Source organism: Procambarus clarkii, chromosome 91, assembly GCF_040958095.1.
Source record: "Procambarus clarkii isolate CNS0578487 chromosome 91, FALCON_Pclarkii_2.0, whole genome shotgun sequence".
NCBI lineage: Eukaryota > Metazoa > Arthropoda > Malacostraca > Decapoda > Cambaridae > Procambarus > Procambarus clarkii.
Window position 1 is genome coordinate 14,113,147 of NC_091240.1, and position 16,328 is coordinate 14,129,474.

General features: G+C 42.4%; 1 protein-coding gene across 3 annotated transcripts in view; it reads right to left on the bottom strand.

Annotated features, from left to right (window-relative positions):
• Positions 1–2,188: 2,188 nt before the first annotated feature.
• LOC138359498 (E3 ubiquitin-protein ligase TRIM23-like) overlaps positions 2,189–16,328 on the bottom strand; it is a 109,221-nt gene continuing 95,081 nt past the window's right edge. For all 3 annotated transcript variants that reach the window (XM_069318823.1, XM_069318822.1, XM_069318824.1), the window contains 6 exons: positions 12,818–12,955; positions 8,936–9,117; positions 6,875–7,045; positions 6,245–6,362; positions 5,571–5,700; positions 2,189–2,227 (listed from right to left, as the gene is read on the bottom strand). In XM_069318823.1, the coding sequence (XP_069174924.1) occupies positions 2,190–2,227; positions 5,571–5,700; positions 6,245–6,362; positions 6,875–7,045; positions 8,936–9,117; positions 12,818–12,955 (777 nt within the window). In that variant the 3' untranslated portion in view covers position 2,189. The remainder of the gene's footprint in view (positions 2,228–5,570; positions 5,701–6,244; positions 6,363–6,874; positions 7,046–8,935; positions 9,118–12,817; positions 12,956–16,328) is intronic.

Consider the following 16,328-nt stretch of genomic DNA (forward strand, 5'->3'; position numbering starts at 1 on the left):
GATGAGATACCAGCATCAAATCATATATCAGATGTCACCCTATTGCCACTGGATTTTGAAGAAGTCATAGACACTGCACCAGGCCCTGATTTTTGAAACTCTATATTCATCAAGAACTGTAAAACCCCACTATCGCAGGCCTTTCACATTCTTTGGAAAGAGCCAGATACTGGCATTATCTCTGACACACTAAAAACAGCAGAGCTAGCACCACTCCATAAAGGAGGAAATAACGCAGAAGCAAAAATTAGACCGATAGCACCACACATTCATAAAAATCCTTGAGTGTGCGCCAAGAAGTAAGATCACAAAAAACATGGAATCAGAGCATCTCCATAACCCTAGACAACATGGTTTCCGAACAGGGCACTCTTGCCTGACACAGTTGCTGGACCATTATAACATGGTATTAGATGCCATGGAAAACAAACAGAACGCTGATGTAATTTTCACAGATTTCGCAAAAGCCTTCGACAAATGTGACCATGGTGTTATTGTACAGGAAATGAGTTCGACAGGCATTACCGGAGAAATAGGCGAATGGATCTACAATTTCCTAACAATACCAAAATGTGTAATGGTTAACAAAATAAAATCTGGACCATCAACTGTGAGGAGCTTAGTTCCCCAGGGTACTGTGCTTGCTCCAGTACTTTTTCTCATCCTCATATCGGACATAGACCAGGACACAAACTAAAATGCTGTATCCTCCTTTGCAGATGACACTAGGATCTTTATGAGAGTAGACAACATAGAGGACACAGCAAACTTCCAATCAGATATAAATCAGAAGTTTTCAACAGGCTACAGAAAATAATATGGTATTTAATGATAAGTTCTAACTCATGTGCTGCAGAAAAAAAGGAATATATAAAACAGAAGCCATGTACAGAACGCAGTCAAATCATACCATAGAGCGAAAAAGCAATGTAAAAGATTTGAGTGTACTCATGTCGGAAGACCTTATCTTTAAAGAAAACAATAAAGTACTTATTACAACTACAAGAAAAATGACAGGTTGGATAACAAGAACCTTTCAAACTTGAGATGCTATACCAATGATGATACTTTTCAAGATGTGGGCTATTCATGCCCATGCCACCTATTGGGGTGGCTTAAATCTTCATTAATCAATCAATCAATCTTTTCAAGACACTAATGCTCTCTAGAGTAGAATACTGTTGCACAATGACAGCCCATTCAAAGCTGGGAGAAATTGCTGACCTGGAGAGTGTGTAGAGATCCTTTACTGCTAGAGTCCACTCAGTAAAACATCTAAACTATTTGGACCGACTGAAATACCCAAATCTGAATTCCCTTGAGTGCAGGTGGGAGAGATACTTGATAAACACCCCCAAAGGATACTCGATCAACCAACTTGGCTGTGATTCATACGTCAGGCTGCGAGCAGCCGCGTCCAACAGCCTGGTTGACCAGTCCAGCAACGAGGAGGCCTGGTCAAGGACCGGCCACGGGGACGTTGAGCCCTGAGATCATCGCAAAGTAACTGCAAGATCAGGTAAGGCTACATTATCTCCCCAGCTTGGTGCCTTTTTTTGATAATTACGTTTCATGTCATTTCCTGCAGCTTCTTGTGGAGTGGGTCTGTTCCTTCCCCCTTCTAGGGATATGTTTCTTTCCTGGCAGGCCTCAGTTTCTCACTCCTGTTGTCATCCTCAGAATGCATGGCATTCTGCATTATTTTTCCGCTGCATCATATCTGTTCTCTTCCCAGTCTCTTCTCTGATCTTTCTGGGCCTCAGGTTCCTGCGTGGCCTTCACGACTGAAATGGTTCTTCCTTGCCCCTCGTTCCAGACGACTGTCCTGGATTAATTTTTTTCTTGAGGCGGTCACTTGGATGATGACTGCCATCCAACAAGTGCCCTGGACCTGCAGAGCACTTCTCACGTTCTACTTCCCAAGGGATTCTGGATTTGGCTTGGAGGAGTAAGTTTGCCGCTTATGTACAGGTAATAAGTTCGTCATGAGACAGGTGTAAGAGGATGGACACTTTAGGTAATTTGTAACGATTTTTCATAATATAAACCATAAAAGTTAAGATATGTATATATATATATATAAAAAAACATATACAGTACAGTACTTATTCTGTGAAACTTACATATTTATTAATCAAGATTCCTTAACAAAAAGAATCCCCCTGCAATTTAGCACAGCTTCCTGTGCTTCAGTTGACCTTCTTGAAGATGCAGGCACGATACAGACCTGAGGGAATAAAAATATGATCTCAATATCTATTTTAAAATTTTAATAAATGTACATTAATTTTTTTTAAATAAAATTGGACACAAAACTGGCAAACCCCGTCAGTGTTATCAGTAAACTACCATCATCTAACTACCCTCTTCTGCATTTTACTAAGAGTTTAATTCTCAAACACCACAAATCTTGCACTGCTCACAAGGTTTCTCTGCTGGCCAGAGTTTGACATGCTACACAACCTGTTCTCTCGAATAACACATCCTATTTTTATATAAAAATTCCCAACGTCAAAACATGTGAACACAGTGACTTGCTAAACTGACGGAGTTATAAATTTCTATTCGTGGATCCATCAGTTAGGTCAGGGCAATTCAGAACATCATTTTTATGGCGTGACAACTTTAGAGGCCAGGCTGCTTCAAGATGACAAACAAGTACTTCCAAAATGATTTAACCAGCCAGCTCCTCATCCCTTCCCCCACACAACTTATTTCCAGATTGAATGACCATGCCATGCCTTGTGTGGTACATTTCTTCTCAGTTGTTTCTAATCCAAACTTTATGACAAAACATCCTCATGCCCTCTTTTGGATGCGAGCAGTCTCTATTTAAACTGTACATGTAAAAAAAAAGAACCTGACAATGTAGACATTTTAATAAAATATCTTATTTTCAAGATTCTAGACATTGAGTTTTTCACCCAACTATTTTTATTAAAACTTTTCATATTTCTAATCCATATTTTTATTAATGCAAATATATATGGTATCTGCTTCATTCAGAGGATAACCAAGCATTGAATGTAATGAAACGCCTCTCTCTGAAAGAGCCCCAGTTGCACTCTTGAAGCTATTTCCCCAAGATTCTAATGGGTCACACCAGTTGCAGGGGTTCTGATTGGCCTACTGGGGCCCCTGACCCCTTCACAGAGGTGCAGGGAGTGAGTGACAATCAACCACTCCAATGGAAAAGCATCCAGAGGTTAGCAAGGCATTACATACAACTGTAACTTTCACAGAAAATTAAGCATTTAAACTGCCAAACAACTCTTCAGATGATTCAAACAAAGCAATTAGTCTACCCAAACTAGTTAAACCCTATAAAATTAGTACATAACTGCCAGCAGGCAGCCTCAGATCCTGCCCACAGCCAACCATCCTGACTATAAGGAAGAGCCATTTCATGATATTCAATGCTGTGTTTCTTGGGAAGCCCCTTGGTGGTTGCCTTAAGATAGATAACCACAGAGAAAGAAAACACGGGTCTTACCTGGGAGGAGAGGCAACAGGTACTAAGACAAAGAAGAAACCCCCCTGACTGAGAATCATGGCTCATAGCAACACAACACTGACTGGGACCAGGAACATTATCCAAATACTAGGTCACAAGCACCCTGTTAGGCTGCCAAAACATCTGAGCCCAAATATCAGCCCAGAACATGCTGGAGAATACTTCTGCCAATACAACATACTTGCTTATCGTGGGCCTGAGGGTAGACCACAGGCTGGCTAGATGACATCGTGTTGTGTTGAGTAACTTGATACATCACATAATTCACATAAGACATGATAATGTTTCAGTTGACTGGTTTACCTGGTATACTCCATTACAACCAGTATAAAGAAAGGTAGTAGTAGCAAAAAAGGATATGACATAATATTCATTGGTGTTGGGCTCTGGATAATGACATACAGCCTAATTGACACTATATGGGGTGAGAGAATAGACTGAAGCAAAGGCGTAAGCTGCCAACGTGCACTCACAGTTGATAATCGTTATATGATAACCACATAACACCCATAAATCAACATATGACGACAACCGCTCCCTAAGGGTTAAGAGAGGTGGGGGTCAAGGAAATGCTCACACTACAACTAGAAACAACCAGTGGCCCCCAGATAACAATAAAGTGACACCACTTGAGACAACAAATGATACACCCCAGCCAGAACAAGCATAAATTGCTAAAGGGATTCCTCTGGAAGCTAGCAAACTCATTCTTCGCTAGAAAAGGGAGCTGTAGATAAACAATTCATTCATCAGGGCCAAAGTAGCAGAATGCACACTGCTGGAGAAGACCATGAAGCTTTCCTCTAGGGAGACCAAAGGCGCCTGAGACAGGGACAAGAGGCACCGAATAAGATTCCCAAGTGAGGCTAGCCTTGTCTGAACCTGGGACAGAACAACTGGGACTTCCACCAGGAACCTGAACCCAGCAAGATGGAAAATAACCAGATCTTTGGCCAGCTAAAATCCTGCCAACCTGGAACTGGGAACCCAAACATGCCGATTGTCAAGGTAGGCCAACAAACAAAGATACCTAGCCAGGGCCACAATGACCAGCACTAACCTGGTAAAAAGACAGGTCAGGTTCAAACTGAAGGGCCCAGAGAACTACACTTGACACTACCATATGAGTAATAGAAATGAGTAAGGAATTCTGGCCGTGGGCAGGGGCCTGGGGTGCCTGGTGGCAGCTAATGATACCTTTATAAGGGTCAATCTAGTTTTGATTGAACCAATTGTTTCCTTTGAATTGTTTACAGTTTTGATGCTTTGTTTTCCGTGAACTTTCTTGATAGGGTGGCAGATTGTCGCTCACCCCCTCTGCCTCTGTGAGGGGAGCCATGTTCTGGCTCTGGTATCTTGTAGGCTATCTTTAGGTTATCTTGAGATGGTTTTGGGGCTTAGCATCCCTGTGGCCCAGTCCTCAACCAGGCCTTCTTTTTGTTACACATCCCCAGGAAGCAGCCCATAGCAGCTGTCTAACTCCCAGGTACCTATTTACTGCTAGGTGAACAGGGGCATCCGAGTGAAAAAAAACTCTGCCCATTTGTTTCCGCCTCCGCCGGGGATCGAACCCGGAACCTCAGGACTATGAATCCAAAGCGCTGTCCACTGAGCTGTCAGGTCCAGGCTAAACTAAACTCCTGTAACTGATGTGACCCATTAGAATGGAACAATCTCAGTGAAATAGATTCAGGGAGCTACCAAAGGGGATCATCCATAGAATTTGTTTTTGCTAATACTGTACTGTACAGTACCCAACCAAGTTAATGACATGAATTAGATTTGTTGTTGTTTTATTTTGTTTTCCCAAAAATGACACAATCACTGTTGATTTACACATTTAACATTTAATGCGTACCTCTTTAAATACCAAACAGGGACTTGCACTATATAGCTTATAAAATCAATTAGGTATTGTAAAATATTGTGCTACTGATTAATACTGAATAATATGGAGAAAACCAGCAGGAGAGAAGTTTTGCAAACCATCCTGATTGATTATTATTCATCTGGATGTGAAATATAAACACTGTCAGAAGTACACTGGTAAACTTACACATTGCCTCCCATTCTGATTTGGAGAGAGTCCTGACGAGCTCGACACCACTTTTACTGGACAAGTATTCCCGAGCATGTTTGTATTCACCATCTGTTTCTGTTACTTGTTCAACTTCATCAGGAAAATTCTGTTGACAAAAAGTGAAAAAATTTAAGAACATGTTTATGTAGAATTTCCTTTAAAATCTAATCCTCTCCTAAACTGCATGCAAAACTTTTTTCAGCACTACAGCCCAACCTTTGAATGACGATCCAAAAAGTGCTGAACTGTAATATTAATTAGGCTGTCAGTTTCTAATCAAACCTAATAATACACATTAAAATATATCAAGGAGTATGAGGTTTCTCTCATCTTGGTTAAATTATTTTGTTATACCAAGACTTAAAAGCTCAATACTTGTGAGGTATCCCACTTGGTTGGTCACTACAAGATCCTTCTGGCCTCTGGTCAGGACCTGCTACACTCACAGCAGGTCGACATTCTAGGCCAGTATGCACACACACACATTCTTGTGTGTCTAGTTTATTCTTAAGTCTAAAGTAAAGTGTTATGTAATAGAAATGCTGGTGGAAACAAATTACTAAGAATATTTTATAAATGTAGTATTACATGGCAGTACATTGAGCAATGAAGTCTTTTAAAATACAAAACAACAAATAATAAAGACATGCCTCGAGAGCTTTCATAACATTCAACAGATGCTGACATTCCTGGTCCTTTAAAGCATCATTATATACAGTAGCAAAATCTCGACTCCACAGCTGCTGAAGACCCCATTTTTTGGCCAACCTGCAAAAATCATTTAAATTTATTGATTTATAACAACAGAAGGGTACATTATATTATACAAAACATCATTGCACTATCAATAACAATGTATGTTTCACAAACTTTATTTTAATATTTATATAAATAAAATAAACTGGTTGCTGCCTTCCATTATTCAGCATTAACCACTGCACTGTGCCACCCGACATAACACGGGATATGGCGGTGCGCCACTGACAAGTGGCGCAACCGAGCTTAAAAACTTCATTCTAAAATTCTGAGTATCTTAACAGAAAACGAGGAGAATTAAATGGGGAGGTAAATGTAACAGCCCCATAAGTGCAATTATGTACTATGTATGATGTCAGGAAATGTACTTATTACAGTACACTTAGTATTAAAACGTACTGTCAATTCGGAGGATGGGTTGTAATCTGGTCTCTCTGCAGGATACTGCACAAGACACTGATTTGAGAATCCATATATAAATCATACACGTGCTCATGAAATACAAAGAATTGGTGGCAACTAACTTTTCAAGAGTTGGAGGGTGGACAAGGAATTCCGGGCAGTTCACAGCTCCCTCTAGGAAGAAGTTGTAGCGGTCACCAAATAGTGGTGGATTTTCTGGTCTATCTTCAGGAAATTCTATTTGGTAAACTTCATTTCCAAAACTTCTTCCCCTACTGGATTTCAGTCTGGTTCTGAAATTAAATATACCTTTATATACAGTATATAGCTTATCATCATCTTGCCATAAATTAAACTTTTATAAGAATCATGTAAAATTGAATATATTATCTTGACCATGCAGCGACATTGCTCTTATGGCACCAACGAAAGAAATAAACAAACCGCCACTAACCATTGTTTTAAAAGAAAGCAGGCCACCACCATAAGAAAGTAAGCCAATTGTTGAGTGTGGCCAAAATGTCTGGTTAACCCAGACATTGTGTGCGATTTTTGTTTGGGACAAAAATCACAGCACATAAAAATCCCTTGTAGTATTTTGTTGATGCTCTAAGCAATAAAATCCTACACAAGGAATAGAACTATGCATACTGATATCCTTTGTATATGAAGTCTGTCTGAAATATGTTCCTTTGCAGAAATCCAGAAAGAGGACCAGCATAGAAAGAGAATGCAGACAGCATTACAAAAAAATAAAACAAAATAATCAAAATGCTTAAACAGCCACAACCATACCCTACAAAGAAAGAATAATTTTAACAGGGAGACTGAACAAATAAAACATACTGAAGCAATTATATCAGATCAAAGAAATGCAATTAGAACAGAAATCCACACAAGAGATAACAAAAAAATAAAAAATATTTCTTCACCTATGCAAAGACAATAAACAACTTTTATCAGTGTTGGAGCTATTCTTACAAGCCAAGGCTCATACACAGAGGATGACAAAGTAATTGGTGAAATCCTAAAAAATCAATATGAGGACATGTTCAGCAACCCTTCCCCCCTTCCCCTTCCACATGCTCTTCCACAAAGAGCATGTGGAAGATCCGAACAGCTTCTTTATGAATGATATCTAAACCTCTGAAAATATAACTGACATCAACACTATACAGATTTTGAAAGAAAAATTAACATGCTCATGCACTCAGTCTCAGGTCCAAACTCATGGAATTCAATAGTTATAGATACAAAATACCAGTAGAACTAGTGCTGTATCTGACATAAAAAACCTAGTAAAGCAAATCATATATTTTGTGAATAAAATGAAGCACTGGTGGAAGATGATGTGACACAAATATACAGAACACTTCAAAGCAAGAGGGATTTGATGTTGCTGTTTTCCAACAATATCACAACACTGTAGCCTATGGCTGGCCACCAGTGGTGCACGCAGTTCATAGTTAAAAGAATGACACTAATCATGGATTATCTTGAGATGATTTCGGGGCTTTAGTGTCACAGCGGCCCGGTCCTCGACCAGGCCTTCACCCTCAGGAAGCAGCCCGTGACAGTTGACTAACACCCAGGTACCTATTTTACTGCTAGGTAACAGGGGCATAGGGTGAAAGAAACTCTGACCATTGTTTCTCGCCGGCCCCTGGGATCGAACCCAGGACCACAGGACCACAAGTCCAGCGTGCTGTCCGCTCGGTCGACCGGCTCGGCTGGGTAGTGAGGGCTTCAAAACAAAGTTCAGAGTGACTGCACATGTTCAAGAGATATCATGACAAAATACTATACTGCAATTGAATTTTGTTGCCCCTGGGTCATCAGGATGAATAAGTAAACATGTGAATGTGCATGTGATTGTGTGCACAATTATATGCACACAATCATCATTTATATATTCTTGGTTTGGTCAAATATGCTCAAACACAAATCATACTATTTGCTAAAAGAAAAAGCTGAAAATTTAGTGATAAACCCCCCCCCCCCAAAAAAAAAAACTTTAATTCTAGGTTGGGTATGAAACAGTATATTCTTGAATTTGGTGATTGCTGTAATACATAACTTTAAAAACAACATAAACACAGTGGAATAAGTTATTGACAGTACCAAACTATATACCTTTATACCTTTATTTATCTCGGTAAAACAAAAGAAACAGTGCAACTTACATAATTTCATATGCATTGGGAATTGTGGCAACAAAGTAACCACCTTTTTTTAGATTTTCCGAGACATTGCGAAGCATAGTTTCTGCTTGATTGAGGCTTTCAAAGCAGTAGTGGAAAGCAAACTGGCAAGACACGAGGTCCACTTGCTTGTTCGGATTCTCCAAAAGGGGTTTTATTCTTTTCTGAAAAAAAGAAAGAAATTAAATTAAAATAAAATTATATTTATATATGGACACATGACCTGAGAGGATGAATGAGAGGTTCTCAAGACACCAATACTTATGATATCCTTTGCCTTCAGAAATGCTTGTCCCTCCCCAGGTTACCCTAGTTTCTGAGGTGTCCACCCTCCCACAACAGCCCCAAACTAGTTGATTACTGTTACGTACCAAAATCTATGATAGAAAAAGTCCTTAACCTTTCTCTTGATGGACCATAGTGGTAACTAGCCACCTTTCACATCAGTCTTGGAAGCCTCAGTATACATACATCCACCCGAGTCACAGAGATGTAAGAAAGAATTTTTTCAGTGTCAGAGTAGTTAATAAATGGAATGCATTAGGAAGTGATGTGGTGGAGGCTGACTCCATACACAGTTTCAAATGTACATATGATAGAGCCCAGTAGGCTCAGGAATCTGTACACCAGTTGATTGACAGTTGAGAGGCAGGACCAAAGAGCCAAAGCTCAACCCCCACAAGCACAATTAGGTGAGTACCACTCTACAAACCTTATCCCTCTCCTCCTCACCATCTCACCACCTGGTAAAGCAAATCTTACCAAATTAACTAGGTAACTTAGCATGGCTACACCATTCCAGTTTTTCACACTGCACCACTAACTAGATCTCTCACAGCTTCAGCATTCCAATCAGCCAATCTACGGCCCAAAAGCAATCCAGCCATCCATCATAAAGTAGCTACAATATCCCCTGAAAATACATCAAAATCTGAGAGGGCTCACATGATAGCAGTGATGACTTCCCATGCAGGTGGTTTTCTATTAGTGACTCCCATATCAATAACACGGGCACACATTTCTAGACAAAATTTCCCATATTATTGCCACAATCAACAGGTATATTTGTGTTGAGGACAAGACTGGCAGATACAGCTAACTTAGCCTGCTCTACTAAAGCGCAGGAAACTTATACTTAAAGAGATTCCTCACATTCTACAGTTTATTATTTTTCATGCTTACATGCAACTTTTTTTTTTTTCCCAGGAAGGTCTAAACCAATGCCTGTTTGTAGGCATAGCAAGTAGGGCTGGCAATTTATTTCCCTATTTTTGCAATACCAGTATTGTTATTATATATCACTATGCTATCTAGCTTTCCAAGAGTACATTATATTGCAGCTTCTCTGTACTTTATGTCTTTATTAACAATGTTAAAAAACCAGCATTAAATGTAATGAAATGCCATTTTCTGGGTGAGACCCAGAGGTTCCCCGGAGCTATCCAGGCTGATATGGATATATTAAACTTTGGCATCAGTCAAAGTGCATGGAGTTCTAGGCCTACCGGGGACCAAGAATTAGAACCTAGCCCCCTTCAGAGAGGCACGAGGAGCAATGGCCAATAGTAACCCCCCCCCTTGTGTGGTTGGAAGCATTCTATGTCTGCCATCGACTGGGACAGGCACCCACAAAGCTAAGCGCCCCAAAACAAACCCCTATTCTGGTTAACATTGTTACTGAAAGCCGAACTAGTGGACAGAACTCCCCAAATGAAAACTAGCAAACGAGCATGACGTCACCCTGCCGCTGTCTGCACAACCACCCCCTCCCCAGGAGGAAAAAGGGGGAGACCCAGACCCCCACACCGCCTAACCACACACCAATTCTGAGGCTGGATGTCAAAACACACGAAAAACCGCTGATCGGAGGGAGGGAGGGTTGCCACGGAGCCTCTAGGTCTCACCCAGAAAATAGCGTTTCATTACATTCAACGCTGGTTTTCTGAGGGGAGCTGCAGCTTCCCGGAGCTACTTACCCAATGACAAGACAAAACAAAAGGGACTTACCCGGAAGGCGGCTGCCACTCGCTCCTGAATTCAAAGTCGAGACAACTGGCTGCAACCTGCGACCCAAAGCTACACACGCCCGAGAAGGGCCAGGCACATTAACGAGGTACCGTGTGGCCAGGACCCTGTTCGACCTCCAAAAACCCCGTGACTGAATGTCAGCCCAAGACATATTACCAAAAACAGCAGCCAAAGCCGCAAACTCACAAACGTCATGGGCATGGGGATAGACTGCAGGCTGGCTGGACCAAATAATCCTGCGGACGAACTGGGAGACCTGCGCCCTTGAACAGGGAAGAAGGGAACTGGGTCAACTCAAAGTGCGTCTCTTGCCACGTCCCTTGTGGCGCGCAAGCAACAGCGAAGAGCCGCAAATGGACACAAAACATGATGCATCCCCGGCCGAACCAACCAAGCATCAACAACCCAAAGACCCCTCTGGAAACCAGCAGTCTCATTCTTCACCAGAAAAGGAGATGACTGCAAACGAACAAACCGACCACCAGGAATGAAAGAGCAGGAACCCCTGCGCCGAAGGAAGGCCATGAAGCCTTCCAGAAAAAGCCTTCTTTCTTCCTGAAGAAAAAGTTGGATGGTGGCCATGAAGGCCAGCATCCAACCCCCCAAGAGGCCAATGCCAAAAGAAAAAGAGCCTTGGAAAAATAATCTTGAACTGAAGGGGGCCATAACAAACTGTGAAGGAGAGAGAAAAGTGAGCACCAGGTCCAAGGACCAAGATGGCTCAGGCTGCGCATGAGCAGGCCGGAGGTAAAACAAAGCATGAGAAATCTTGCAAAACGAGGCCGAAGTGACATCCACCCTGAATGCAAGCTGGAGAGGCTCCGCCGGTTACTGCTAGCTGGTTAAACCCAAAGGCTAACAAAGGGGGCGAGCTATTAACTAGACCCCTGTGATGTGTACAAGCACGAGGGCCTAGAGGGGAGCCACCAATTTACCATATGTGGACAAATAACCAAACAAGGAATACCCTCCTCCTAGCAAGAAAAACAAAAATAAAATAAAAAAAAAAACGCAAAAGCACAGCGCCACCAGAAGGAACAAGAACATGGCCGCTGCATAGGTAAGTGAGCAGCACAGCACCTTGCTCCCCAACCAACACCACCACCACTTCCTACCAAAAACCAAAGACCAAAAAACCTCAGCTGGCCCCAAGAGCGGGGTAAATGCCAAGCAGCAGGAACCCCTACGGAAGTGGAATCCCGACGGCTCTATGGGAAGTAACCCTAGAACCCAAGGGTAGTACTTACAGGTGCTTAGCAAAGGTAGCCCTTAAGCGCATACACTGAAGTTACTCCTGGCCACCGCACCACAAAGAGCAAAAAACACCACGAAGGCACAAATCCGCCAAGAAATCGAGGCCGGAGTTGACGACCGCCCCAGAGTGCATCAGCCTATGAACTGAAGGTATGAGTAGCCGGTGCATTCCGGGGCTCATACCTGAAGGCGCGGCAGCGGTGAATGACGTTTGCTTGTTTCCTCATGTTTTGGGGGAGTTCTATCTGTTCAAATCTTCAGTTGCAATTTCTTAGCAGTTGGGGTCTGTTTTGGTATGCCTACCTTTCTGGGTGCCTAACCTCGGTTGATTGCAGACATGGAATGTTCCCAAACACGGGGGGGGGGGGGTTCTATAGGCCATTGTTCCCTGCGCCTCTCTGAGGGGACCAGTTTCTAGCGAGTGGTCCCCAGTAGGCAGACTTCCAATTGACTGATGCTCCAGACTAATATAGCATATTAGCCCAATAGCTCCAGGGAGCCAGAGGGGCTCTCCACAGAAAACCTACGTTTGTTTAATAAGAAACTGCAGATCATGTCAACATACACAGGGGATATTTTTACCTTTGTACAGTCTGCAAGAATGAATTCTGCAGTAAACCCTTTTCCGCGGCCCTTCTTCTTGTTTAACTCATGTCGCTCCTTGCACTGATCTAGGGAAGTTTCTGCAATGTCTGCACATACAAGATGTCGTATATTTCCCTGCAATGATTAAACAAATATTACATGTACAAAACCCTGAAATGCATTCCTCACACATTTAAAATTTACTTTTGGACTACACAGCATTTCAGATCTATTTTGTTCCACAAAGAAACTCTCATGAGATCAGACATGCCTCCAGGCATCCCTGAACTAGTCTAGTACAAGCTGGGTATTACCTACTAGTGCATCACAATATGTAACAATAGTTAGAATACACACCTTTCACTTTACATTTTATGGAAAGTTTTCCACTTATGTTGATTATTTAAATAAAATACTATCTTATATACCATGGAAAATAAGCTTTTTTATTAAAACTTATTAATGAAAGTTCAAATACAGCTAGACAACATATTTTATTTGTGATTTCACCACATTAAGTAATGGTAATGTCTTCTCACAGACATAATAGCATAGGATAAAACCCCACAATTATGTACTTGTGGAATTTATGCAAAGAATTACACCAAGTCTTTCGCACTCTCCTGAGTGCTTTATCAAGGTCTGAGTGTGTTGTTAGGACGAGACTTACATTAGTCATCGAGATGCAAGTCTAATCCTAACCACACATTCAAACCGTGATAAAGCACTCGGGAGAGAGTGAAAGAATTTGGTGGAATTCTTTACATAAATTTTACAAATACATAAGTGTGGGTTTTTATCCTATTTCACTACATTTATATCATCTGCAACACATGTTATATTTTAAGGAAAATGAACAATCAATTCATTGTTGCTTTCATTTATTGCAAGTTCATTTGTAATGCAGCCATGCTGCCTTACTTACTCAAAATAATAATAAGTATGAATCAAGACATTCTGCTAGCTACTTTAGTATGAAGTAAGCTGTATTTTTATCAGTGCAAAGCAGATGAAAACATCTAGCATTGAAAGTACTAATTAAACGCCAATTTCTGGGTGAGCCCTGATAGCTCCCTAAAGCTATCTTAATGAGATGGCTCCCAACTACTAGAGCCATCTACTAGATCGCATCAGCAGTGGAGTTCAGTTCAGCCTACCAGGAACAATGGCTAGAACCTAGCCCCCATCACAGAGGTGCAGGGGGGGGGGGGGGGGTGACACTCCGCCACCTTAGTGATGGGGAGGGGGGCTAAGTTCTGGGAAAGCAACCAGAAAGTCAGCTAACCCAAACAGACCACTGCTGGATTCAATCAAGAAGACCAAAGCCTTAAAACCTGCCAAAATGAACCTCTGCCATGTATACAAATGGTCGAATCTCTCAAAACAAGTGCGACCTCGTTAGCACTAACCCCCACCCCAGGAATTGGGTGTGATGGCTAGAACTCCCTGTCCCTTCCTGTTTTTCCACAACAGTTCTGGAGAGGATGTGCAGATGACACGCACTAATTGAAAACGTGGAAGGGAACAAGAGAATCAAGGGAACAGAACAGGGAATCAACTAGAAAGAGGCATTTTATAACATTAAAAGCTTGTTTTCTGGAGGAGCCCCTTGTGACTTTCTGAAGCTAACTACCACAGAGAAGGGAAAAGCAAGGACTCACCAGGGAGGAGGGGAGACTGCAGGCAATCAAGACTGTGTTGTGTCTCTAGACCAGCCAATGTAAAACAAGCATGACGAGACCCGAGTACATCAACGAAATACCAGACTGTCAAGACCCTGTGAAACTGTCAAAACTCACATGTTTGAATATCAGCTCGAGAAATGCCAGCAAAGACTGCTGTGAAGCAGCAAAGACTGCTGTGAAGCAGCAAAGACTGCTGTGAAAGCAGATTAACTGTGAACATCATGGGCATGAGGGCAGACAGCAAGCTGGCTGGACTTGATGACATTACAGATGACCTGAGAAACAAGAAGCCCGAAACAGGGATCTAAGGAAACAAGATCAACTCGCAAAGCATTCACCGAGGAAGAACCAGTGGCATGATGGTAGTGGCACAGCGCCTCCACCAGGCACAGTACATGCTGCATCTCCAGTCGACCCAACGTTTGACAGGCAAACAACAGGTATAAGGACGCATCCAAAAAGCCAAGTTATGCAGAACTCAATCCTTAGGGAGAACTTAATGATCAGGCAGGGTCCAGGGAAACCCCCAATCAGACTCTTCCCCAAGCACTGGAAACCAAACATAAAGGCTATAATGCAGAGCACAAGTCCATGGTCACCACCCAGGATAGGAAACCAGAGTCCAAAGGAGCGGTTTAGGAGAAATGGGTCGGCTGGAAAGAACAAAACCCCGAAATTATCGTGGGACCTACAACTATCTATCTAAGGAGGCTGTCCAATTAAGGCTCCTCCAACTAAGGAAGCTCAACTATCTCCACACCAAAGTGGAAGAAGCCATCCCTGGAGACAGTCGAGCCACATACGAGCTAAACCCTGTCTTGACTCAGAAACCCTCAACCTTTCAGAGCTGAAAGCAAGGAAAAAAAAACAGAAGACAGACATGCCATACCCAAAGGGGTAGGAAGCAGAGGTACAGATAGAATCAGGGTGGAATGCACAAACACCTACAATTCTGGGTCCCTAAAAACAAAATGGGCCAACTCTGGGGCATTCAACTGAGCACACAACTAAGATCCCTGAAGACAAATAAAACAAACCTGTAAAACAGTAGTTGCCTGATGAGCTTGATTTTTATTGGGAGGGTCAGAAAGAAGTCACATGGGAAAAGCAAACCCTACAGGACTGAGGAATAGTAGATGTCGCCAATCCAACACCACCTACTATCGCCAATCCAACCCACACCAAAACCCACAAGGTTTTGGTGTGGGTTTTGTTCTTTTAAAACCTTTAAAAACCCAGGAGCTGAAGGACACATTGAACAGTATACCCAGGCACTGGGCAAGCTCACTGGATATTATACAGCAGGCCGACACAGCCTAATTAATGCGGCTGTGAAGGCCAACCTCGGTGTGCCATGCAAAGTGCATGAGCCACCAGTGTGCCCCAACCAGCCAAAATGTTTGCTCTCATTCAAGGGCCTAGACAATGGGGCAGAAAGACCCTGACTAACCCAAGGCAAAGCCCCCATCCCAGTGGCCCCTACAGTTAAAAGAATGAACTCCTGAACATACCAGAGAAGAGAATTCTGTCAGTGCAGAGGCAGCACCAGGGAGCACTCAGGGAAGGTAACCCTGAGCACAGAGCTCCAAGTTCCCTACGAGCTAAGTCCACACAACACAAACTGGACTCACACTCATGAAGCATAACTAAAAACAAGGAACAACAGAGAAAATGGCAACCGAAGGACAAAGCCCAAGGACGGCCAGGACTTAGTTTAAAAGCAGCGGGACATACAGCTTACTGAAGACCCAAGGACCCCTACAATGGACCTTCACACCCACATCCACATCACTGGCAGAACTAATATGAAAGACTGGAAGGGA